Raw genomic sequence first — 26,212 nt, 5'->3', positions numbered from 1 at the left:
TAATACTGTCACACTTGCGATGATCACAATAAGGTTCATGATCACATTGATTGTAGGTACTAGGATATACTACTCCTAATGTAGGAAAGGTGTATGAGGGTTGTTAGGATGGGGGCTGTGCTGATGGCAGATGTGTGGCCGCGCTGGGGACCCGGGCTCATTTACACATCATGGGGGTTATTCTAATTCACTCGGAAAGGCACAATCACTCTCTAATGGACAAAATCATGTGCACTGCAGGTGGGGCTGATGTAACATGTGCAGAGAGTGTTAGATTTGGGTGTTTTATTGTTTCTGTGCAGGGTAAATACTGTCTGCTTTTTTTACACTGCAACATAGATATCAGTTAGAAGTACACACCCCCCCCCCCCCCCCCCAAATCTAACGCTCCCTGCACATGTTACATCAGCCCCACCTGCAGTGCATATGGTTTTGTCCATTAGAGAGTGATTGTGCCTTTCCGAGTGAATCAGAATAACCCCCCATGTGTTGGCTAGCTCATGCAGCTACACATGATGTGTACCGTCACGCAGGTAGGAGCGAGAGCTCTGCGCTATGTTCCCAGCGTCAGCCCCCAGGTGTTACCTAACCCCTGTAATCCGGGCTCTCTGTAGCAGCGCTCGCATAGCTGTAAATCTCTCCTCCTTTGTTTCATACCGCGCTCACATAAATCCATGTTAAATCCTCTTCAATCCCCTTTACCAAACATTACATTACTAATGCAGCAGCCACAGGATTAATCTCCAACCCCGAATCCAGGCCAGCCATCTCTCCCTCCCGTCACTCACTCACACCCGCTCTCAGCATCCTCCCTCCCCAGTATATACATTCATCCTAGCCACGTCCTCCTCCCCGTTAGCCAAGCCCTGTAATAAGAGCCTTTCCCGTGTAAGAATCCTCTTGGCTCCTCCTCTAAACTCTTAAACCCGCCTCTCCCGTATTTCCTTCAACCTAGTAGTGGTCCTCCAGTCACGGCAACCCAAGGCATCAGCTGGAACCGCTCATTGGCTCAGCTGTGTGTGGTGAATTCCTTCCCAGTTGGACGCTCAAGCCGAGCACCGTACCGTCGCACGGGACCGCCCACCCGGCCAGCATCTAGTGCAATCCGGACCAGCTCTTATCGATTCCACGCCCCGCTCCCCGTCTATTGGCCGTTCGACCAAATACCCACCTATGTCTTTCACCATTGGTCCGGTCTATTGTAGGGAGCCGCCCACTAGAGTGCCCCCGCCCCGCGGTCCCTCCCTCTGTTCACTCCGCAGGTCCCCGCTGCCATGGACGGGCGGGGAGGCGGCAGCGCTGCGGGGATGAGGGGAGTGGAGGCGACTGCGACACCCGATGAGCAACAGCCCCGGGCCGCGGGGAGAAGGGGTACCCGCAGCCCCTGCAGCTCGGCGGGCACTCCGGGCACAGGCAAGGGCAGCCCGAATGGGGAGTGCAGGCGGGAGCCGTTTGAGGCGCCGCCCCGGGAACACAAGGTGTCCTTCTCCACCGAACCCCCGCGGGGGTCCTCCCCGGGCAAGGACACCGAAGATGGCGAGGCCGGAGAAGGAGAAGCCCGGACCGGCTTCGTGCACCGCCAGCTTTCCGCCATGCTCCAGCCCGGGGTCAACAAGTTCTCTCTCCGGATGTTTGGAAGCCAGAAGGCGGTGGAGAGGGAGCAGGAGAGGGTGAAATCCGCGGGGGCCTGGATCATACACCCGTACAGTGACTTCAGGTACCTGCTACCCTGCAGGGGGGAGGGGGGCGGCTGATGATGATGTGTGGTACCCGGAGCAGGAAAGCCAGCTGTTGCAGGGATGAGACGGCGTGCAAGGGCATTGATGTTGTGTGTGTGTGTGTGTGTGTGTGTGTGTGTGAGAGTAGAGCTGTTGGGGTGCTGTGCATATAAGTGTTTGGCATTCTAAACATTCGTGAACAACATAGAATGGTGGTAGCATCTCCCAGCTTGATTATAGGAGCTACAATGAATGAATTGCTTATTCAGGACCTGTCCATGGTGGCAGCTTTCCTCCCATTGTAGCCTGTGCTGAGTGGGACTATATCAGCCATGGCTGAGTTTTGTGGTAAATATGTGGTACCAGGGCTTTAAAGGGACACCAGAAGGTCACTGGGCTTGTCATCTCTCTGGGAGCCATAAAGGGAGAGAGAGGGACTGTGCTGTCATAGGCATCATCTTTGTTCAGGATAAGCAGATCTGGCCTATATGGCAGTGCACAGCTTTGCATTTGTGTCCCTTGTGCTTACTTCCCTACTGCCAGCACTGCCCTTGCTTGCTGATCCCTGTACCAATTGGCATGCAGGGGAGTATCACTGGACACAGACATAAGTTAGGCTATGTAAGATGACACCTTGACATCACTCAGCAAAGTCATCCTCGGAGCAGTTTCATTTGACACTAACTTGAGTGTAAGCATTTATTGTAAAGGGTTGACACATATCCTTTTATTAGTGGACAAATCCGTGGATCAGATAAACCAGGGAGCACAAAGAAGTCTGATTACACATTTTGAGGGGTGTGCTTTCAGCAGGTTTGCTACTGCAGATAAGGCCTCCTCTACAGGTCCTTCCAGCATTGAATGAGTTACCAGCTCTCTCCTCCCTCTCCTGCTACTGTTCAAGGTTGCAATGTTCTTGATATTTGTGTAGGCTTCAGCCATGTATCACCTGAGTTTAAAGCTTAAGCGTGTGCTGTGGCTCTTCTCGACTCATTGATTGTGTGCTCTTTCACTATATGGTGTGTCAAACCTGATTGTAAGGTAGTAATGTGCAGAGTATTTATTTCAGGAGTGCTTCCTAGAATCAGATGGATGTATTATTCTGCTAGTAGATAGCTTTTATTGAATATTAGCTTCCCCTGATGTCTATTTTACATTTGATACACTGAGTTATCCCAGCAGATATAGGTAAAGCAGTAGGTCTGGGAAACTGTGTATGTGTACTGGGTATGGTTCTAACATCGTGGAATATTGTTGAGTATAGCATGCAGAAAATAGTGGTTGTTTCCTTTTGCTGTAATAGCAGGTTGGGGAGAAGTCTGCTGTAATACTGAAGAAATATTCTTATGAATTTTAGATACTGGACGGTAAAGTAAAAATACTACAATATGTAATGTGGTATTACATCTCTCATGCCCATGGATTGCCAGATCTGCTTATAAACATCGTTATCACTTTATGGTTCTTGAGTAAAACTAGTTTTAATGTGTTTCCCAGGTACCATCTCTCAATCTGCTTCAAACAATAAGATTTCAACTCTTAAATTCTTATGAACTGTATGGTCATGTATATCATAACTTTGTGTTAAGGGCTTTGATCCAGGGTGCACATTTAGGGAGATGTGTGTCTTATGGTACTGTTACTCCACAGATAAACAGCTGGAAATGCTGTGTACTGTATGTTGTGTAGTTCAATCAGAGCTGTCCATGGTGCTGAAGTGACAGCTTGGTTAGGTCACGTCTTCAATTACTGAGACTTCTCTCAATCAGGTTGACATATCCAAATTTTGTTTGGCGTGACTTGATATGGATGTTACTCTGTGTCACTACTCAGCCCTTACAACCTACTAGTATTCAGAAGCTTACACTGTGCTGATTGTTAAAGCCAGATCTGCATTTATTTATAAAACCATAGAGGGAGAGTGAATCATTCAAATTGCCATGTGTAATTGTCCCATTTGATTTTGTTTATCCATTGATAAAGTCTGAGCTATTCCTTTATCCTTTACAATGATCCCCTCTATTCTCATTATGGGGTTTATTCTAGTTCATTCTTTCTGACAAAATCCTTCTTAGATGGACAAAACCATGTGCACTGCAGGGGGGCAGATGTAACATGTGCAGAGAGAATTAGATTTGGGTGAGTTATTTTGTTTCTGTGCAGGGAAAATACTGACTGCATGATTTTACACTTCAATATAGATCTCACTTTGAAGAAAAACCCCACCCAAATCTAATTCTCTCTGCACAAGTTACATCTGCCCCACCCGCAGTGCACATGGTTTTGTCCATCTAAGAAGGATTTTGTAAGAAAGAATGGACTAGAATAACCCCCTATGTAACTATAATATAATGGTCTACATTTGCATTGTGTTGGTGGTGTTGTGGTAGTAGTGAATGATCTATTCATGGCAATTGGATACCACACCTGATATTTTGTCTTCACTTAACTTGTGGATAGATGCCACATTTATGCAATTTATGATATGAGGGTTTTCTTCTCTGATCAGCACCATTAACAGTGATGTACAAAAGGCCAGAGTGTACAAAAGAGTAATCCCTCACCCATCCTTGGGACAGCTCTGTGCTAAATGATCTATATTGTGTTAATGCTTTTTTCACCTAAGGACATATTGGAGTGATACAATGATCTGCTTGTATCCTTTTTTTTTGGTTTATAAAGAGCCTTAGAAACAAAGGATCAGCAAGTGAAGCATAATGTGCATGCATGTGTAGTGTATTTGTGCAATTAGCAGTATGCCAGCTTACGTAGTGAAACGTGATCCTCACTATTGCTATCCTGTCCATATAAAGGTCTGTAGTTCTTGCCATCTGCTGATACGATCATTAAATTGTCAGTATATTTGTCCTAATTCTGTTCCTTTCCTGTGTTACATCTTTTTTTTTTGTGCCATCTGTTTTGTGATCTCCTTTTGTAATTGATATTTCGGTACTTGTTTCCTAGCACGGCCACACCGATTTCCATCGGGGTGGTCGTGTCGGAAAAATCGCGTCGGTCGCATCGCATGCGATTTGGTCGCATGCGACGCGACCGACCCGATTTTTTTTTTATTGAATCAAATGTGAATAGGGTCCCTGGGACCCGATTTTACATTGGATTCAATGTAAAATATTCTCTAGACCCCCAATTTTACAACGTAAACCCCACCCCACGATTGAGGCCAACCCGAAGCGTGGCGAGCACAGCGGTGCGCGTCCTCCGACCATTTCATTCCCCTACTATCCACGTCTGCGTGGAGTTGAGAATATAAAGTGTGGCGAGCCCGGAGTGTGGCGAGCCCGGAGCGTAGCGAGCCCCGCGAGGGGACGCGTATAACTTCACAGGTATACGCGTCCGCTCGCCACACTTCGGGCTCGCTGCGCTCGCCACACTTCGGGCTCGCTGCGCTCGCCACACTTTATATTCTCAACTCCATGCCGACGTGGATAGTAGGGGAATAAAAAGGTCGGAGGACGCACACCGCCACCCCTCGCGGGCTCGCCGCGCTCGCCACGCTTCGGGTTCACGTAAATTGTGGGGTGACGACGGGGACATATATAATGTGAAATGGGTCATATTGGCCCATTTCACATTTTTTACTATGTGAGATGGACTTAATCAAGTCCATCTCATCTTGTGCCATTATAATGGCACAAGACCGACGCGATGCTCCCGATTTCAATGTTAAAAAATATTTTAACATTGAAGCCTATGGCAAAATCGCGGGCATCGCGTCGGTCGCGTCGGGGCCAATGTTAATGGTCGCGACCGACGCGATGCCCGCGATTTTCCCTTTGCCGGCAAAAACGGACCTGATTTCAAAGGAAATCGGGTCCATCGCGGGCATCGTGTACCTTAACTTAAAGATACACGATGCCCGCGATTGTGGCCGTTCTAGGAAACAAGTACCGATATTTCTCTTTGGATGATTCTATTGTATTGACTAAATTATCATCGTTACATTGTCACATGACCTTCTTTGTTACATCTATATTCAATAGTCACATTTGAATGTGATTGTTTACAAGTCTGCAGAAAAGACACTATAGATGTTATGTACTCTGTGGCACATGCCTTACATTTGTGATACATTGTTAGATGTGTGTTTGGTTAACCTTTATGTCAAAATACAAGGCATTGTTCTTTTTCATATCTGGGGAAACCAATGGATACAGTACTTCCTTCATCCAAAGTATTTGGTAGGCTTGGTGCAGCTCAGTGACTCTGAAGGTCAGTGTCAAGAGTTTAGGGCAGTGTTTAAGGCAATGGTTGCCCCAGATGCATAGCTGTGGTATTGTAAGCATTGGTTAGGCTTCATGCCTTGGTGAAGATGATTGTTTCAAACCTATACAAGACCAGGATGTGTAGCCATAAGTCTTCTTCATCATTTTCAAACAGAATATGACTAGATGTAAGGTAATAGGCTAAGGGATTTATGTACCTAAGGTTGATTTTCATCTAGTTTAAATCAATGGAAATTGATCACCATTTTCATTTCAATTTAAAAATTAAATGTGTATTTTATTCCTAGAAATAGAACATAATTTTATTTATTGATTTCTATTGGTTTGAAAAAGATAAAAATTACGGAAATTTATCTTTAGTAAATATGCCCCCAAAGTTCTCTCTGAGTGCAGGGCAGTAGGTAAGATGGGATGCCTGTGTTGTTACTTAGGTCCTTATTCTAGTTCACTCTTTCTTACAAAATCCTTCTTAGATGGACAAAACCATGTGCACTGCAGGTGGGGCAGATGTAACTTGTGCAGAGAGAATTAGATTTGGGTGGGGTTTTACTGCAACGTGAGATCTATATTGCAGTGTCAAAATAAAGCAGCCAGTATTTACCCTGCACAGAAACAAAATAACTCACCCAAATCTAATACCCCTTTCACACTGCACTTTTAAAACGGTATATTGCCGTTTTTTTTCCTTTTTAAAACGTTTAAGGCTGCAATGTGAAGGTGCCAGAGTTGATTTACCGGTTAAAGTTAACTGGTATTTCAACACGTTTAAAAAGCAAAGTCCTACACGTTTCAAAGCCGTTTTTTAGGCAGTGTGACTGGCTCTATTTCTATGGCTTGAAACGTGTCCCTTGGGGGTTAAACAGGTTTGGTATTAAATGCTTTTTAAAACGGTTTTCACCTGCAATGTGAAAAGTCTTAAGGTTCAGACCCGTTTTAAAGTTCCATTTAAGAATACAGGGTCAATACCCGTTTCTGCAATGTGAAAGCAGTAGAATTATCTCTGCACATTTTACAGCTGCCCCCCTGCAGTGCACATGATTTTGTCCATCTAAGAAAATTTTTGTCAGAGTGCAATAGAATAATGCCCTTAATGCAGCATAGTGTTGATCTTAGGTGCAGAGTATTTATTAAGGCTAGTACCTCTCTATAAGCTATGACAGTGGTTCCCAAACGTGGTCCTCAAGGCACCCTAATGTTCCAGATTTTAAGGATATCCATGCTTGAATACACATTGTAACGTGCGTGCACAAGGCCATCCAGTGCTAAAATCTAGTGTCTTTTTTTTTTTTTTTGCATGCTGTTCGCAAGTTGATTGACAGGAAGCCAGTGTTTGGGGGGTGGTAACTGTCCATTAAAAAACAGAGGAGTGCCCAATCGTTTTCAGGGAGGGCATGTGACTTCAGCTCAGGCCTTGATCAGCCAGTTTCTATCACTCTAGCAGTGTGGTGGCTATCTGATCACACGGATCTGCAAAATAGCAGAGAAGGGATCAGTTTGGAATAACCCACCTGACTTTGGGAACCACCATGCTGTGAGGTTTTTAGTGTTGTATACATGTACAATAGTATGCCAGTAATGGTAGTTTATATGGTTATAAAGGGGTCAGACATTCTGCATGGGTGCAGGACAGCAATGTTTGGTAGCTAAAGGTGCCATTAGTCAAGCCTTTGGGTTGTACCATACAGTGCTGGTTATACTAAAGAGTATATCTTTGTGCTTATTCTCTTCTCTGAGACAAAATCTGACTTCAATCCTCATGAGCCTCAATGGGAAATGTTTCCAATTAACTCAGATATCTAATAAATAAGAGCTAATCCAGGCAAATTATTGTAAAATCTAATTAGGTAAAGGGAACTGCTTTGAAAATTGAGATCCCTCATACAGAATATTATTTATTTTATGATAAATTAAAACCTGTGCAAAAATGTATGGTAATAATTCTGTGTTGCCACTACAACTATGATTTTATGGTAATAGCGCTTAAATGTATCAGGTAGATTTAATATTGGTAAATCTGTACACTGTACTGAAGCTTGCATACAGTGATCATTTATAAGACAATTTATATTCATCATGGATGAAATCAGAACCTGGTTTGTGTAAACATTATTGTGGTGATTTTGACTGATTGGCAATAATTAGAATTCGTCTGGCATTTTCAGGGCATATTTTACTCCAGGGAAATGCATCAGGAATAAGTATAAGCATTGAAGCTGGGTGACGGCTAGTATAGTTCTTATTTTCTTCTGAGTGTTTATAAAACCACAAGATAAAAATGGAAATAATTGTTTAGAAGTAAAAATCACACAGAAGATGGAAGAATACTAAACCCGAGAGACTCAGTAGTAAGTACTGGCCACAAAGATCTATTCATGATTGGTTTTATTAGTCATAAAGAAGTCTGTGTTACAGTCGTAGATGATAGCAGCCAATGAGATTCTGTTTACACAACTGATTACGGTGCAACAAGGCAATGCAATGTAACGATATGTTACACAGTACTTGTTTCCTAGCACGGCGCTAGCTATTTTAATTGCATCCAACAGACCCATAAAATCGCGTCGATTGCTTCGCATGCAACCAAATCGCATGCGATGCGATCAACGCGATTTTTTACATCGTTTTTACATTTACGTTTTTACACCCGATTTTACATTGGCCCCAATGTAAAATGCCCCCCAGACCCCAATTTTTATTGTATACCCACCCTCATGGGTGAAATGCCCCCCCCCCATTGTTAACTCCACCCCACGATCAACACCAACCCGATGCGTGGCGAGCGCAACGAGCCTACCAGGGGTGGCAGTACGTGTCCTCCGACCTTTTCATACCCCCCACTATCCACGTCGGCGTGGAGTTGATTTTATATAGTGTGGCGAGTGCACGCGCATTACTTCACCGGTATTACGCGTCCCCTCGCGGGGCTCACCTCGCTGCGCTCGCCACACTATATAGAATCAACTCCACGCCGACGTGGATAGTGGGGATATGAAAAGGTCGGAGGACGCGTACCGCCGCCCCTCGAGGGCTCGCTACACTCGCCACGCTTCAGGTTGGCATTAATTGTGGGTTGCCGTTAACAATGGGGGGGGGGGGGGGGTTTAACATACACATTACCCATTAGGGTGCCTATACAATGAAAAATCGGGCCCATTTAACATTGTTCCCTATGTAAAATCGCATGCCATTATAATGGCATGCGATGGATGCGATCAACACAATTTTTAAATAAATTAGCCGGCAATAAAGGCTAAAAATAGCCAAATATCGCGTCGGTCACGTCCATCACCCACAATGGGCTTCGTGCTAGGAAACAAGTACCCATTACACTACTGTACCCGCTACACGATCCACCGTACTGCTGATGTATCACTACATGCTGCATGAAACAAAACAGAGTTGGCCATGGAATTGACCATTTAATGTCCAAAGAGACAATTCAATGAACGATGGGAGATAATGATTGGGCATACCATCTATACTGTGGTTGTGCAGATGGATGATAATACCAATACCTCACAGTGGGGCTAATTCAGGTTTGATCACGTCTGTGATACATCTCGCATTATGCCAATGGTGAGGTTTTGGCATGTGCAGGATTATTCCTGCGCTTGCAGCGCAGAATAGTGAGCGGGTCTGTCTGATTGTCAGGCACAAGCATTCACAACAAGGGCCAGAGCTGGGTGGCGGCTGGCATTTATGGAAATGGCGGTATTTCACCCCCATTTTCCAAGAGTGGCCAGGCCAAGGGCTACTATCTCATTGCAGTTGTATGCAATTGCACCTCCTCAAGCATTTGCATTTATTAAGGATTGCATATGCTTAATGTTTAATCAGGCCCAATATATTGTACATTGTGTTCCCAGCTGTATTATTGATCCGGTGGTAATGGAGGAACAGTTAGCTTTTACACATCCAGTGGGGGTACCACAAACATTTGAATTGCCCAAAAGTCTAAATAAAATAAACAAATCTTCTGAAGAGATTGCTCACATTTGGTTACTACCTTTTTTACTTCTTTTTTAATTGGAGCACCTTACACCAGAGGAAAAATATATATAAATGCCTATTAGGCTCGCTCAAAGCTAATGCTTCGAAAGCTAGTAGGTGTAGTTTCACAGATGGCAGTGTTTCGGATACATATGGACACTAGACATACAGATGGAGTCATCCTCAGCAAGCCCAACATATCCATAGCGCTGGGGGTGTGTGGCCGGCAGACGGGGACGCGCAAGCGTCTCACATCCCACATGTCCCATTGCTTATCAGAGTGGCTCCATGTGTATATGGATCAGAGTAGATCAGAGATTACTGAAAGTGGGTGACCCATTAACAGAAGTCCACTTGCAAAAACCACAATCACCCTAGGGGTTTATTTTCTAAGATGGGAGTTCTATTGAAGATGAGATGTTGCTGTGCGCAACCAATCAGAATCTACTATATTCCTGTGTTAAACAATGAGTAGGTGACTGCAGCAGGTACACTACTAGTCAGACTACATATGTAATTGGTACATATGCTGCAGCAGGAATTGTGGTGTAGGGGGCACAGTCACTGCGCATCATAACAGACACCTGGATTTCAAGTCCACCTTGTATCTGTACATTTACAATAAAGTCATGATAAAACCTTTACAACAGTCACTAAAATCTCTACCACACTATTGTATTTCACCACCTGTTGCTATAGTGGATAACAATCGTATCAATAGTGTCAGAAACAAGGACACAGACTGTAAGCAGCATTGGAGAACATAGAGGGGGACATTTACTAAGATGTGTATTCTACTTCACATGTGATGTTGCTATGGGCAACCAATCAGATCCTGTCTACTATCTAATAGAGGGTGCTAAATAAATAAGTTGATTCTGATTGGTTGCCCATAACAACATCATATGTGAAGTAGAATACACACTTTACTTAGTAAATTTCTCCCAGTATATATTAATTATATTAGAACTACATATTTGTAAACCACACATTGGCCCTTATTCAGATCTGATCTTAGTACAAATTTGTTCTCAAAATGGGCAAAACCATGTGCACTGCAGGTGGGCAGATGTAACATGTATAGAGAGGGTTAGATTTGTGTGAGTTATTTTGTTTCCGTGCAGGGTAAATACTGACTGCATTATTTTTACACTGCAATTTAGATTTCAGTTTCAACACACCCCACCCAAATGTAACTGTTTCTGAACATGTTACATCTGCCCCACCTGCAGTGCACATGGTTTTACCCATTTTGAGAACAAATTTGTACTGCGATTAGATCTGAATAAGGGCCATTGCCTGTTACTTGAAAACAAGAAGGGAGAGGCTGCTGAAATGTGTCATGGGCACTCCTCCATTTCATGCACTGTATCTCATGTTGAAGAGAAGAAGAGGAGCTAATGATAGCAGCAAGAGCTGTGGAAGAAATATCAATGCCTCTGCAATAGCATTCAAAGGGAAGTAGCATATGATCTCCATTCTAATGCGCTTCTGAATGATTCAGTGTTTTAAGATATTATTTACAGCCTGTGGGCTATGATTTACAAGTGGACAATGCAGTTGCTATTAACTACTCTGATATTATTGATACTACTAAAATTATTTTATATCCACACCAGATTACAATTTCAATACAACCTATTTCTCAATGGTCACTTCTTTTTTTTCATCCAGGGTGTGGTTTGGTTGTAGCTTTATACAGATAACAAAGGACAACAAGGCTAGAGCGTGCTGCGCTGTTATAAAAAAACACTTGACAAGTAATAGTCGTCGTATACCAAATTAAATGTCTCTTTATTTCACTTATTGTGCTCTTGTCTTCCGTAGGTTTTACTGGGACTTCACAATGCTGCTGTTCATGGTGGGTAACCTAATAATCATCCCTGTGGGAATCACTTTCTTCAAAGACGAGACAACCACACCGTGGATCGTTTTTAATGTGGTGTCAGACACCTTCTTTCTTATGGATTTGGTTCTGAACTTCCGCACGGGGATTGTGATTGAGGACAACACTGAGATTGTCTTGGATCCACAGAAGATAAAGCGAAAGTATTTGCGCACATGGTTTGTAGTGGACTTTGTGTCCTCCATTCCTGTGGACTACATATTTCTCATTGTAGAAAAGGGCATTGACTCTGAAGTATACAAAACAGCCCGTGCTCTAAGGATTGTGAGGTTTACAAAGATCCTCAGTCTTCTTAGGTTACTTCGACTCTCCAGGCTTATACGCTATATTCATCAATGGGAAGAGGTGAGTGCAAGTTGCCAAATCTTTAAGACCCCTTCAATCAGTCACTGCATATCTGCTTTGGGAAGGGGGATAGTCTCTAAACAAGTCATCTGTTATAAGAAACTAATTAAGTGATACAGTATTTTACCAGATCCATTAACATAATGAAATAAAGGAATTCTTTAGTATGTACGCTAATTGGTGAGTTAGCAGTAGCAAATGAATAATTTCAAAGGTAACTATACTAATGTATATTTGCTACTAAATATCCGAGAAGCAAACTGCAGAGAGCCTATGAATTGCAAGACCTCTGTTACCTCAACTTACTGTAGTCTCCACTCAGGTGTTATGGAACTCCAGCACAATTGTGGAAGATCCTTAGAATCAACAAGGGGCTCTCTTGCCTACAACAGCTGCCTGTTGTTCCCTTAAGGCCCATACACACTGGGTGACTTTGAGCTGAAAGTCGTTCAAAACAGCCTGTTTGAGCGGCTTTCAGCTCAAAGCCGCCCAGTGTGTATGCCCCAGCGATGAGCGCTGCTGCGCGCTCCCGCATCATTGCTGGGAAAGCCTCTTATCTGCTGGTTATACCAGCAGATGAGTGGCGTTGAGGACGGCTTTGCATAGCTCTGTGCTATGCAACGCCGTCCTCCCCCTCCGTCGGCGCCGGGAAGGGGGAAGCCGCTCAGTGTGTATGCACTGAGCGGCTTTCCCCCCAGCGATGAAAGCGATCATTGCTGTCCTTACATGCTGGGCATAGTCGCCCAGTATGCATGGACCTTTAGTGTTTTATGAACACCGGTACTTAGGATGACACCATGTCTTAAATATTTAGCAGTAAGGACTTACACAATTGACTGGAGACCACAGGATATTTTCGCTGGAGTAATACATAGGCTGTAATACAAATGAGGACTGGTGCTACGGTGGGTTAACAGTAAGGCCATAGCTATATTTCAGCAGCAGCAAATGGGACGCTTTGCAGTTGTAATGCTGGACAAAATGCTGTTGGTGAAACACTTGCAGGCTGAGCTGTAGAATGGGGCAATAAAAGCAAAGGCTAGGAGTAACAAAAGGAATATTCAGTGGACAGGCAAGACTGGCAGTGCTGCACATACTCCTGGCTGCCTGAGCACTAGGCAACCGGAAAAGCCAGAATCCGGTGTTCTGACTGTCAACAGCATGGATTGTTGGGGTACTATCGTTGGAAGATAATGTATATATCACTATAAGGGCAATTCAGTTTGATGGAATGTGTTGCTGCGCATCACCGCAATGTTCAGCAGTGTATGTATACCTTATCTTTGTCACTGCTAGTTTTTCTGTTCACCTCTATGGAGTGCAAGGAAAAATTAGTAATGCTTATGGCCATGATATGCTGTTACCAAGTATAATTTAGTTACAAATCTCAACAATCTCAAGCAGTTTGTTACAGCTTTTCATATGACATTATTGGTACACAGGAGAGTAAAGTGTCAAGTATAATTTTTTAAATACATAGAACAGGATCCCTTACATCCCATAAGTAATTCAGAGAGCGCCCTTCATGTAGGAAACATAAATTGACCTATAACAGCAGATACACTCAGAAGTGACCCAGTCTACATCAGGTAAATAACTCAGGACAAAAACCACCAAGAGCGGGCAATATTCTATTTATAAAGTTGAATCATTTGGGTTATATGTACTATATATATTTAGGTACATTTTCTTCCACAAAACATCTGTCACCTTTCCCCACTTTGCTGTTAGCTCTGAAAATGTTTTGGGTGGCTGAGAATAGACTTTATCAGTTTTCTAAAGTATATGGGTGTGGTGCACTTTCCACAGCGATACTTTTTGGAATCGTGATTAATGGTAGAGGAATGAGATATATTTAGAAAATCTTATCTGTATCAGCTCTTTTCTCTGGTCTACATCACTTCGCATCAGAGAGTCTGGTGGTCTTGGTCTGCAGTACACACCACACCCATGTACTTTATTGACTAAGGGCTATCTGGGAACTGGCCCTTCTTGCACAATTCCTCGAGGCAGCAACTTTTACCAGAAGCATGTAGGTCCTTCAAAACTTTTTACAAAGCTTTACCAGTTTTCTGACTGTGACAGTTGTGTCTTGGTTGGCATCTGGGCTATTTTCATCTTCTTAAAGTGAGTTTCAAGAGCATGAGCAAACGGCATCTTATTATATTACAACTACTCAAGTAAATCTATAACCCGTTGATAAATGAAAACTACTTGCAAAAGTGCTGGTTAGGCGAGAATATATCTTAACGTACCTTGATGGGTGGTAGAAGAGTTGAGTTGTGAGCTATGCACCAGCAAGGAGATATCTTCCATAAATTATGGACCGTTACCTGTAGCGTTCCCTTTGCTATGTTTATCAGAATTTTTTGAGGATTAAAACATTAAGATTATATGGATAACCTTCTATTTCAGCTTCTATGTAGATGCACGGTATGGCCTCAAATCACTGGATAAGGTGAAGCTGTGGGGCTAGAAAATATAGATAGGGTTTGAGATAAAGTGAGATTGCTTATTTATAAAAATGTAAAAAGTCTTGTACCAAACCTAACTCTTTCTCCATTCCATATAACTGCGATCATTAATTCTTAAGATGAATAAAGTTATTCAGAATGTTAATGGTGGTGTGGGAAAGTACTCTCCAAAGCAGTTACCTTTATTAGTCACCTCACACCATCCTTAAGGATTTGCCTGAATTCTGGAAGTATGATTAGGGGCACAAATCCTTCTAACCAAGGTATTTCAAGTAGTCCAGCCAAATTAATATATAGAGATGGGAATATTGGGCAAATGTAAATTAGCACTTTTTTGAAAGCTGAAAAACTCAATACGAAAAACATTACTTGTGTACAGTAATATGTTTTCTCCTTTCCATTAGTTTCCCCCCTATTAACCCTTGATTATTTGTATGGTCACTTACAACCTGAGGCTCAGGGCAGTCATCCCGGCCATATGCCTCTATTTGGGGCTGAATTAGTTTGACATACATAAACTGAATCCACTTGATCTATTTTGCCCCAAAGCAATTTTTTCAGGCAAGCACACAGATATTTACTTCCCATAGATGGAAATGCTCTTTCAGAATCAAATGATGCTGGAACCTTTGTTTCAATTGTACATTGCTAACGGCCTTCCTTAAATTAACTTTGCTGGATCTCCCAGACATAAACCGGGATTGATCCCTATGGATTTGGACAGTAATTACTGCACTGCACTTGCCCAGCCAAGATTTTTACCAACAATGTTGTCAACATTAATTATTGTAACCAGTAGGAACTACAACCAGTGGAGTATTCCACAGACTTTAGTACTAAGGGGGCCTCTCTTACTAAACATGGGTGTTTTTTTTTGAAGGGCAGCATAGTTAGGTTTCCACTGAACATGCCTCCTATTACTCCATAGGATACACATATAAACCTGGGATTTTGTAGATTTGGTAATAAAACAATACCTGTATGAAACACAGTGTAATATGTGCACCTAAGGCAGCCTCTGGTGTAAACATTTATTTATTTTGTGCTAAGGCCCATACACACTGTGCAACTTTGAGCTCGAAGGAGATCAGTTTTGTCTTTTGAGCAGCTTTCAGCTACAAAGCTGCCCAGTGTGTATGGTGCAGCGACGTGCGCTCCCACATCATCGCTGGCCCAGCCACTCATCAGCTGGTATTACCAGCAGATGAGCAACGGGGTGGATGGCTTTCCATCGTGTCCTGCTATGAAAAGTCGGCCACCCCCAGGAAAATCGCTAAAACGGGCGAATAAGGCTCAGTGTGTATGCACTGAGCATTTTTCAGCCCAGCGATTTTCACAATCATTGTTTAGCAAACACTGCGCAATATCGCCTAGTGTGTATGGACCTTTATTGTCTGCCTGTGAGACAGTTGCAGAGAGATATTATCCGAGCCACTGTCATGTGTAACCAGTGGACCGAGTGCTCTGGGACTGGTGGCCAAAGCTCCCATTAGTACTTCTTCATTAGATGTCTTATCAGTGACGGATTGGGGCATGAAGGGCCAACCGGGGGATTGCAGTGGTAGGAGCTTACGGCTGGTGTGGGCCCAGCCAACAGAGAGGCTTGGCTAACCATTACAGAGTTTATGGTCTGGTTCCCTTTATAAAAATATCACATGATAGTTTACCAAATCCATGAACTGGAGAAAATACACCACAGTCCTGTGCAGTATAATGTATAATATGTATAATTGAAGTGTGTAGTGTATAACCTGTACCCTAGAAGAGGAGGTGGGCTCTCATACAGTTTCCAGTGTGCCCCTATGGGACAGTCTGACTTTGGGCCAGATGTATCAAGCTTCAAAAAGTTATAAAATGGAGAGTGATAAACAGCCAGCCAATCGGCTCCTGCCTGCCATGTTACAGCTCGGTTTAAAAAATGTAATTCAGGAACTAATTGGCTGGCTGTTATCACTCTCCATTGTATCACTTTTGAAGCTTGATACATCTGTCCCTAAGTGTTATAGTCCTGTCTGTGCTATTTATGCTTTACAGTAATACCACTCTTTGCACCTCAGACCTGGGTTATTGCCAGGTTGGTGACGTATGAACAAGGTGGGGTGTGAAAGCACCACAGCTTAAAACCCTGGTCGACCAGTTCAAAAATTCAACCCAGGTTATTAGAAGGGTTAAACCCGCGTCACCATCTGCATAATGGGCCACCCAGGTTTAATGTGAAAGTGCTGGACCCGACCCGGCTTTGCTGTGTGAAAGGGGTATAAAGGTGCATTTGCTTTTATCAAGATACATACACAAGTTATTCCACACTCAAATATAAACTGCCTTGACACATGCGATAATCAAAATAGGTTTGGTTACTCATTGCCCATCGTTATCTCTTAGTTCCGTGATTGCCCTATTTACTTGCCGCTCTCCAGAGTGAAATGCCAATATTTTGCCTGCTCAATCTCCACTCTTAAACCAATTATGTCTCATGTAAAATAAATATTTTCTGTACCCTTCTCTGAGCATTAGTCTATATGTGTTATTTGCCTCTAAGTTATTTTTATGGTGAAGTGCTATTTGTGCAATCATGTTGCACCTAGTAGAAGCTTTTAGCTAATGTGTCCCATACAAATATACCTGAGGTTATACTCCTATAAAGAAAGGCCCTATTTCATTGTGAGCTTTTCTGATATGTGTGAAAGATTTAACCATACTCTGCTCAAGGGAGGAATATGCAGTTTTTTTTTAATGGTCCAAAAAACCCACACAGTATATACAGTATTGTTAGGTTTAGGCTGCACAAAGTTAGCGTTGAGGGAGGACAGGGGGCGGTAAGTATACCATTCTATCTAGTCTGGCTTCTAGTGAACGTTACTGTCCCCTCGTGTTGTTATTGGTGGTTGTGAAGGATGCATTCTGCACATTGTTAAGCAGTCTCATTAATTAGTTCAAAGTGAAATGATGGAGCACGATATGTATTAATCAATAGGTATTATGTGCCATTAATATTGCATATGAACAATAAAATATCTACCCATTGGAATTCAATATAATAGCCCTTGAGAATATAGAGATTTTATAGCTACATTTGTTACTCCCTGGTATAGGCACCTAGGGTGAGATTTAATAGGATGAGAGATTCAGAAAGTGAGAGATTTGGTGAGAAATCTCCAGTTTTTTTAAAGCGGCAATTATATACACTTCAAATTCAAACTGGTTTTGTAGTGTAAATGATTGCCACTTTAAAAAAACTGGAGATTTCTTACCAAATCTCTCACTTTCTGAATCTCTCATCCTATTAAATCTCACCCAGAGTGTGGAGTGACTATAAGTGGCTTGTAGCAATGACATTCCAAGAATCCCAAATAACAGTTGAAGCAGTTATGATGGAATTATTATTGCTTCTTCCATAGGCAAATGTAAGCTGGAAAGCAGAGTGCTCTTACCTCTCTTTTATCACTGTGCTCCCAATTCTAAAGTGCAATGGATTATTAACAAAGATATATAACCACGATACAGAGAAAATACCAGCGCAAAACACAGTCCTCTGAAGGTATAGAATCCAATAATGTCTCGATGTGTGCCGCTCTTTTGAAAATCCTCACCAAAAGGATCCAGTACAGTACTTGCAGAAGAAAGGAAAAAAGCGCACTCGTGAGTATAATGAATGTATAAATTTACTTATGTACATATGCTCACATACATCAAGGTTTAGGATAATCAGCTTGCCAGCAAAACATGGTACATCAACTGGTATGATGGAACGGGTGGCGACGTCAGATGGTATCAGGAAAAACCTCCAAGGCAGACCGCTCTCACCGCCGCACTTGTAGGCCTGTATCCAGGGACGTCACACCGCAAACACTCGGGACCTCTCACTCGTATGCTGGAAGCAGACAGCCAGAGACGCAGAACACGTCAGGAGTCTAAGCCACGCCTGACGTGTTCTGCGTCTCTGGCTGTCTGCTTCCAGCATACGAGTGAGAGGTCCCGAGTGTTTGCGGTGTGACGTCCCTGGATACAGGCCTACAAGTGCGGCGGTGAGAGCGGTCTGCCTTGGAGGTTGTTCCTGATACCATCTGACGTCCCCCACCTGTTCCATCATACCGGTTGATGTACCATGTTTTGCTGGCAAGCTGATTATCCTAAACCTTGATATATGTGAGCATATGTACATAAGTAAATTTATACATTCATTATACTCACGAGTGCGCTTTTTTCCTTTCTTCTGCAAAGATATATAACCATATACCTGTATTAATGTTGTGTGATGCTGCGAGGACTATTAACTAAAATGTAATCACTGTGATTTCCTTGATTTTGTCGCACTCATCAGAAGATCCCTTAACCTTTTATGAAGAACTGCACAAAACTGGATATATATATTTTAACGTACTGTATAGAAGCTATAATTGACTGCAGCACTACAAGACTTTATATTATTAGCTATTTCTCCCCCTCACTACCTGCTATAATTGGACTTAATTTGGGACCAGTGACAGCCGAACGCATCCCTCTCCCACTCACAGGTCCTACTACCACTACTAACAACACACCAGCTACCACCCTGGACCAGCGGGGCCAGCCCACTTGCCCACCTTACCCAATAACATGGCCAGTAATTTACCCTCCCCATGAGCAAAGAGAGAGATTAAAAAAAAAAAGTGTGTATGCGGGGTATGCGGCCTTGGCACAAAGATAGAAGCGAGATGGAGCAAAAGAAAAGGAGAGCGATAAGGGAAAGCCTGGATGGGGGTGGAAAAATAGAGAAAGTGGGAAGGAGAAGGAAAGGGGGAAGTGAGATGGGGAGAAGTTGGGGGGGGGGGTGTATGAGATTGGCAGAGGGAAATATAAGATAGCATAACATCTAGTTAGTATATATTGAAAAATAATGTGTGGTTGGTACATAAGACTTTGAGTTTAGCTGGGGACAACATGGCAGAATAGGTAGTTCTCTAAGCTTTTTCGCAGAGAGGGAGGCTCTGCACAGCTTCTGTATCAAGATGGAAAGGTCTAGAAAAAAGCCAGGTTGCCAATCTGGTATTGAATTCAGCCCTTTTCCTGTGCCAAGATGAGGATCTTATTGCTGACAGAGTAATGATGTAGTTAGGTGATGAACGGCATTGGCAGTACTCCTAGCCCCAGGTTTCTGTGCGCTTTCTCTGCAACACATGATGTAACTGTGTGTATTAGTCAGATCCAAATCTTTCCACCACTAACAATTACATCAATTTCTCAGCTGTTTCCTTAGTTTTAACATAAGGTCTCTGTAGCCTATGTTCCATTTGTTGGGGTATGGGTTGGGTGCCCTCTTTATTATCTATATATAGCTTCTAACGTGTGTGGTTTTTTTTCTTTGTTTTTGACTCTGCCTTTCAATCTCAATAGCACTGTTCCATTTGGTTTGAATGTCCTATCTTGTAAGTGCCACTTTTTTTCTGGAACTCTTAATTTTATTAGTGGATGTTGTCTGGTGGGCTTTGCTATGACATGCTACCTATGGATCCTTGCATGGTGCTAAGTTCATCCCAGCATGTGTCTGTAGTGAGAGCACAAGAGAGATGCACCTCAATAAAGAAAGGCCTCAACTTTATCTAGTTTACAGCAGTTGGCTCTAAATGGTTTTTGGGCCCCTATCAGTATGCTGGCGTTTGATTTGGGCAAGAACTGCAGCAGTTACCTGACTTCTGTATGTCTGGGCCAGATAGGTTAACTGATATCTGGCAGTAGCAGTGAAGCATCTCCCATTACCCTAGAGTTCTACGTTAATTAAAGATAACAACCAGAGTCCATGTAAATTAATTCTACCCTGACTTTTGATCTTTACAAGTTTCACTAAATTATTCAAGTGTTTTTGTAGCTCCTTTCTATCCTGTTAAGCCACATGTTTGTGTCACCGGGTAGACGTGTGTATTTTCTGTGACAAGCTATCTACACACATCTGCTCTGTGGATAGAGTGATATCCGATGCAGGTTTCCCAGGGCAATCTCTATAAACAGGTGCAGCAGGAAACAGTATTGCACATTGGCCATCAAGAAAGGTAAGTGGAGGTAGTGAGGATGACTGTGTAACTGGTACATTTACTATGTGGCTCTTTTCACCCCCTGGATTTAACCAAGCCATATTATTATATACAAAATATGCCTTTTTTTGATGCAATAATTTTTATTTAGTTTTATGATTTTACTTATAAAAAAAAAGAATAAAAACTGAATACAAGAAAATAATATAAACATTTACATGAGTACATATTGGTTGCGGTTCAATTAAAGGCAATGGCATCACATCTTGTATGGTATAGTCATATAGAGAATACAAGCATTACCGCTAGGCCCAGCATATATTATAAATCGATTTGAGAAAGCCAGACTTTATGACAAGATTGAAGGGCCAGAGCAGCAGTTATATACACAGCAGAATAATAGCCTACCCTAGGCTGGGAAACTGGTGGTACAGTGCAATGGAAACAAATCATAAGGCCATTACCCATCCGATGCAAAGGGTGAGTCTAGCCACCTGTTCCTTATATTAGTGTTTAAAAAATAATAATAACAAGTATAAACATTTCTCATGTGCGGCCATAAAAAAGTGACCAGCAAATTCCATAGGGCAACTGTAGGTCCTGAAGAGGCCATCCAAAACCGAGCTATGCAAACCTTGGCAAGCACACACATATTAATAAAATATTGCTTATTTGATTTATCCATAAGATCGACATCTAGTACAGATAGGATTACCACCTTTGTGTTGAGAACTTCCCGGACTGTGGCCCATCCACTGACCCACCCCAGCCCGCCCCCTGAACTGCTTTATCATGTTTTTTTTTTACCTTTGCGTCAATTCTGTTCTTGATTTTTCACACCGTAAATGCCCATTACACATTACAGCTCACATCATGATACCCATTAGACATTATGCCTCCCACTATGATGCACATTACACCTCACATCATGAAACCCATTACACCGTGATGCCATTACACATTATCCCACACACTGATGCCCATTACATCACACACCGTGATGCCCATTACACATTATTCCACACATTGTGGTGCCCATTACATAGTATACCACACACACACACACCTTGATTGATGCCAGGGGCTCCTTGCTCGATGCCAGGGCCTTCATGCTTGATGCTATGGGGGATTACATGCGCGTTGCCATGAGGGAGTGAAATGATTGTTGCCAAGGGGGGAGTGAAATGCGGGCAAGCACAGCCTGGCTGTGTCAGAGCATGTCCACACGGAGCCTCTAGGGCAGGTGAAGCACTGCACTTTACTTCCCAGTTCATTCCCACTTACTCTAGTGTAGACTGTTGCTCAGGTGGGGGAAGTGGACACACTGGGCAGGGCATACTGGGACTGGCTGCCGCTGGACACACGAAGTAACCAGCCTGATGATCTGATGATGTAAGCCAGAATAAAATAGCACCGGGAAGAGGACCCTGGGACATGGTTGCAGCCCCAGCAACCAACTCCTTCAGGAGGTGCTACTACGCATGTGCTGGAAGGAGCCGTCCCGGGCCATGCCTCCTACAGATTACACAATTTACTTAAGCACAGGCTGCTTCACAAACCCGGGCCAGCTCCAGGCTCGGCGCACACACACAGCAGGCTGCATGTCACCTTTTTCAGTCTCAGCGAGTGAGCGGAGAGCCCGGCCCCAAGCCACAGCATCAGTGAGATCAGTCAGTATCATTGTCAGCGGCAGAATCGGACGGAGACTACTATTGGTGATGGCTGCTGTGTGTGCCCTGTTCTGTTCCCGGACATTGTATAGTCCGGGAACGCCACCCGTCCGGATTCCAGACACCGGGCTTAATTACCTGACTGTCCGGAGTAATACTGGACGTTGGTAACCCTAAGTACAGACAGTATGCATACAAATGGAGTAATGGCAGCTCTTAGAATGTCCGTAGACACAATATCAATAACATCCCCCTAAAACCTACCAACCACAGGATGAGCCCAGAGTAGGTGCCAGAATGTGCCATTATTTTTTATGGAACATTTGGGAACCCTTGGGCGAAATGTAATAGGGTGTGATTTTTGGACATGTGCGATTTTGGGTCAAAAACGGCCGAAATCGCACATTTTCCGAAAATCGCACATTTAATAGGTTGAAAATCGCGGTAAAAAAATCGCACTTTTTACCGCGAAATCGCACTTTTAGAAGTGCGATTTTTAGTCACATTTCAATTCGCATCCAGATGTTTTCCCATTATAAAGTATACAACTCGCAAATGTAATAGGGTGTGATTTTTGGTAAATGTTACCAAAAATCGCAAAAAAAATAGACCAGGTTCTGACAGGCGAATTTGACAGAACCATGCACAGATCATTGAGATCTGTGCATGGTCCTGTTAATAAAAATGTGTAAAAGTGTTTTTATAAAAAAAAAAACGGCGTAGGGTCCCCCCTCCTAAGCATAACCAGCCCCGGGCTCATTGAGCCGGACCTGGTTCCAAAAATACGGGGGACAAAAAATCTGGGGGTCCCCCGTATTTTGAAACCAGCACCGGGCTCCAACAGCCCACGGTGTCATGCCACAGCCGGGGGACACTTTTTATACAAGGTCCCCCGGCCAAAACATGAGCACCGTGGCTGGTCAGCCTTGGACGGGGTACCTGGAGGAGTGGGGACCCCCCCAATAAAGGGGTCCCCCCCCCCCAGGCTTCACCCGTCCAGGGCTGAAGCCCGGGGCTGTCACCGGCGTCCGTGGCCAGTGGACGCCGGCCTGATAGGGTTAAATCGATCATACGTTACATTGCTTTATACCGGAGAACTACAAGTGCCAGCAGACCTCCCCCGCATGCTGGGACTTGGAGAACCACAAGTCCCAGCATGCGGGGCATTAATGGGCCCGCTGGGACTTGTAGTCCACCTGTAAAAAGAATGTTTATAAAAAACACACACAGAGAGAAGTAAAAGTTTATTACACACACACACCTCACTTTTACACCAGCGTTACTTACCATTCCTGGATCCAGCGCTGGTCTGGCTGCTTTACAGCCGGCTCACCCCGCACTGACAGGCAGCGGGGAGAACCGGCTTTCTCCGTTGCCTCTAACAGCTTCTGTAGCGCTGTTCCAGCGCTACAGAGGCTGAGAGCGCGATTGGCCGATACGTCTCCATGGAGACGCATAGCTCAGTCCTGATTGGCTGAGCTATGCGTCTCCATGGAGACGCATAGCTCAGCTAATCGCGCTCTCAGCCTCTGTAGCACTCGGACAGCGCTACAGAAGCTGTTAGAGGCAACGGAGAAAGCCGGTTCTCCCCGCTGCCTGTCAGTGCGGGGGGAGCCGGCTGTGAAGCAGCCAGACCAGCGCTGGATCCAGGAATGGTAAGTAACGCTGGTGTAAAAGTGAGGTGTGTGTGTAATAAACTTCTACTTCTCTCTGTGTGTGTTTTTTTATAAACATTCTTTTTACAGGTGGACTACAAGTCCCAGCGGGCCCATTAATGCCCCGCATGCTGGGACTTGTGGTTCTCCAAGTCCCAGCATGCGGGGGAGGTCTGCTGGCACTTGTAGTTCTCCGGTATAAAGCAATGTAACGTATGATCGATTTAACCCTATCAGGCCGGCGTCCACTGGCCACGGACGCCGGTGACAGCCCCGGGCTTCAGCCCTGGACGGGTGAAGCCTGGGGGGGGGGACCCCTTTATTGGGGGGGTCCCCACTCCTCCAGGTACCCCGTCCAAGGCTGACCAGCCACGGTGCTCATGTTTTGGCCGGGGGACCTTGTATAAAAAGTGTCCCCCGGCTGTGGCATGACACCGTGGGCTGTTGGAGCCCGGTGCTGGTTTCAAAATACGGGGGACCCCCAGATTTTTTGTCCCCCGTATTTTTGGAACCAGGACCGGTCCAAGAGTCCGGGGCTGGTTTCAGAAATAAGGGGGACCCCTATGCTTTTTGTCCCCCCGTATTTTTGGAACCAGGTCCGGCTCAATGAGCCCGGGGCTGGTTATGCTTAGGAGGGGGGACCCCACGCCGTTTTTTTTTAAACTTTTTTTTTTTGCACAAAATCGCATTTATGAAAATGCGCACATTTTCATGACTGAAAATGCGCACATTTTCATGACTAAAAATCGCCCGAAATCGCGGCAAATCGCATTTTTTGCCGCTAATTCGCATCTCATTACATATGCGAATTCGCGGCAAAAAACGCGATTTTTAAAGGTGCGATTTCTGGCGAGTTTGGAACTCGTCCAAAAATCACACCCTATTACATTTCGCCCCTTGAGTCCGTTCTCCTACTGAATCTAAAAAGGCGTACAGGGGTCATGTATATCCTATTGAGTATAAATGTAATTTTTTTTTTATGTAATTTTAGTGTACCATAGTGCTGTCAACATTGCCAAAGTCGTGGCAGCTTTGAAAAGCCCTGCATAGTAAATTTAACCCACAGGGGGTATGCAATCCCCCACCGCTATTTCTGATGGCGGAAATAGCGGCGGGTGCCAATTCAATGCTGTCTTTCCTAACAGCATCAAACAGGCATCTCAGCAGAACGAGCCCGACTTTAAAAGCTGTCGGCCCTGTTCTGCCGAGAACGGCCGTGGATTGTCAAGCTCACGGCCAGATCTCAATGATCCACAGCCAGATCTCGCAGCCACGCCCCTTTTTCTCCAATCAGCAGATGGGACATTAAATCCCACCTGCCGATTTGCTATCGAGCAAAATGCAAATGGGCCAGGATCACGGCTGTCAGTATTGGAATTTGCTTGTTCTCTTGTAGAAAAGCATACAACTTTTGGGTATGTTCCTACTATATTAATATGTAAGTGTTTAACCCCTTCATGACAGAGCCAGTTTTTGCCTTCCTGACAGAGGCCCTTATTCTGAATCGTGCGGCCAGAGCCGCACACGGGGCTCCGGCCGCACAAACAAATCCCCGCCCACGAGACGGATAGCCACGGCCGTCCGTACACGGACGGCTGGCGATCCGCATAAAAATGGTGGAGGCGTACGCCTCCACCATGGTGGGAGCTGCCCCCTGCATTCGATGGTCGTCGACCATCGAAGGCAGGTCCGCACGCCCCAGCAGCTCCCGCAAGCTGAGACCACACGGACAATCGTCCGTGTGCTAGCTTGTATGGGGGCTGAGAGCTGACATCCGGCGACGTCAGCTTTCCGCCCCCATGAGTTGCGTCATACCCTCATTACCATGCATACGCCCCGCGTTTGCATGGGAACGCCCATGAAACGCGGGGCGTACACATAGGGAAATGAGGGTATGAAGCCCCTCACGCCCCTATACGCCCCCTTTGCGGCGGACGAAATACGTCTGCGGCGAAGGGGGCTGCACATGCGCAGATTGACCTCTGCGCATGTGCAGAATAAAAACATCGGCGGTACGGCCGCACGCGGGCCGTACCGTCCGATCCAGAATAAGGGCCAGAGCCCTTTTTTTCAAATCTGGCATGTATCACTTAAGTGGGGATAACTTTTTTTTGCTTTTACTTATCCCAGTGATTTTGAGATTGTTTTCTCGTGACACATTGTACTTCAAGTTAGTGGTAAATTTTCGTCGATACAGTCTGT

At 44.3% G+C, this 26,212-nt stretch overlaps 1 protein-coding gene across 1 annotated transcript in view; it reads left to right on the top strand.

Moving 5' to 3' along the window:
* Positions 1-1,121: 1,121 nt before the first annotated feature.
* HCN2 (hyperpolarization activated cyclic nucleotide gated potassium and sodium channel 2) overlaps positions 1,122-26,212 on the top strand; it is a 59,695-nt gene continuing 34,604 nt past the window's right edge. Inside the window, exons 1-2 of the mRNA XM_083181076.1 lie at positions 1,122-1,717; positions 11,780-12,203. Of these exons, the coding sequence (XP_083037202.1) occupies positions 1,275-1,717; positions 11,780-12,203 (867 nt within the window). The 5' untranslated portion in view covers positions 1,122-1,274. The remainder of the gene's footprint in view (positions 1,718-11,779; positions 12,204-26,212) is intronic.

This window comes from Crinia signifera, chromosome 1 (assembly GCF_055691185.1).
Source record: "Crinia signifera chromosome 1, ASM5569118v1, whole genome shotgun sequence".
Taxonomy (NCBI): domain Eukaryota; kingdom Metazoa; phylum Chordata; class Amphibia; order Anura; family Myobatrachidae; genus Crinia; species Crinia signifera.
The sequence above is the reverse complement of the archived record's forward strand: the minus strand, read 5'-3'. Positions and strand labels throughout refer to the sequence as shown.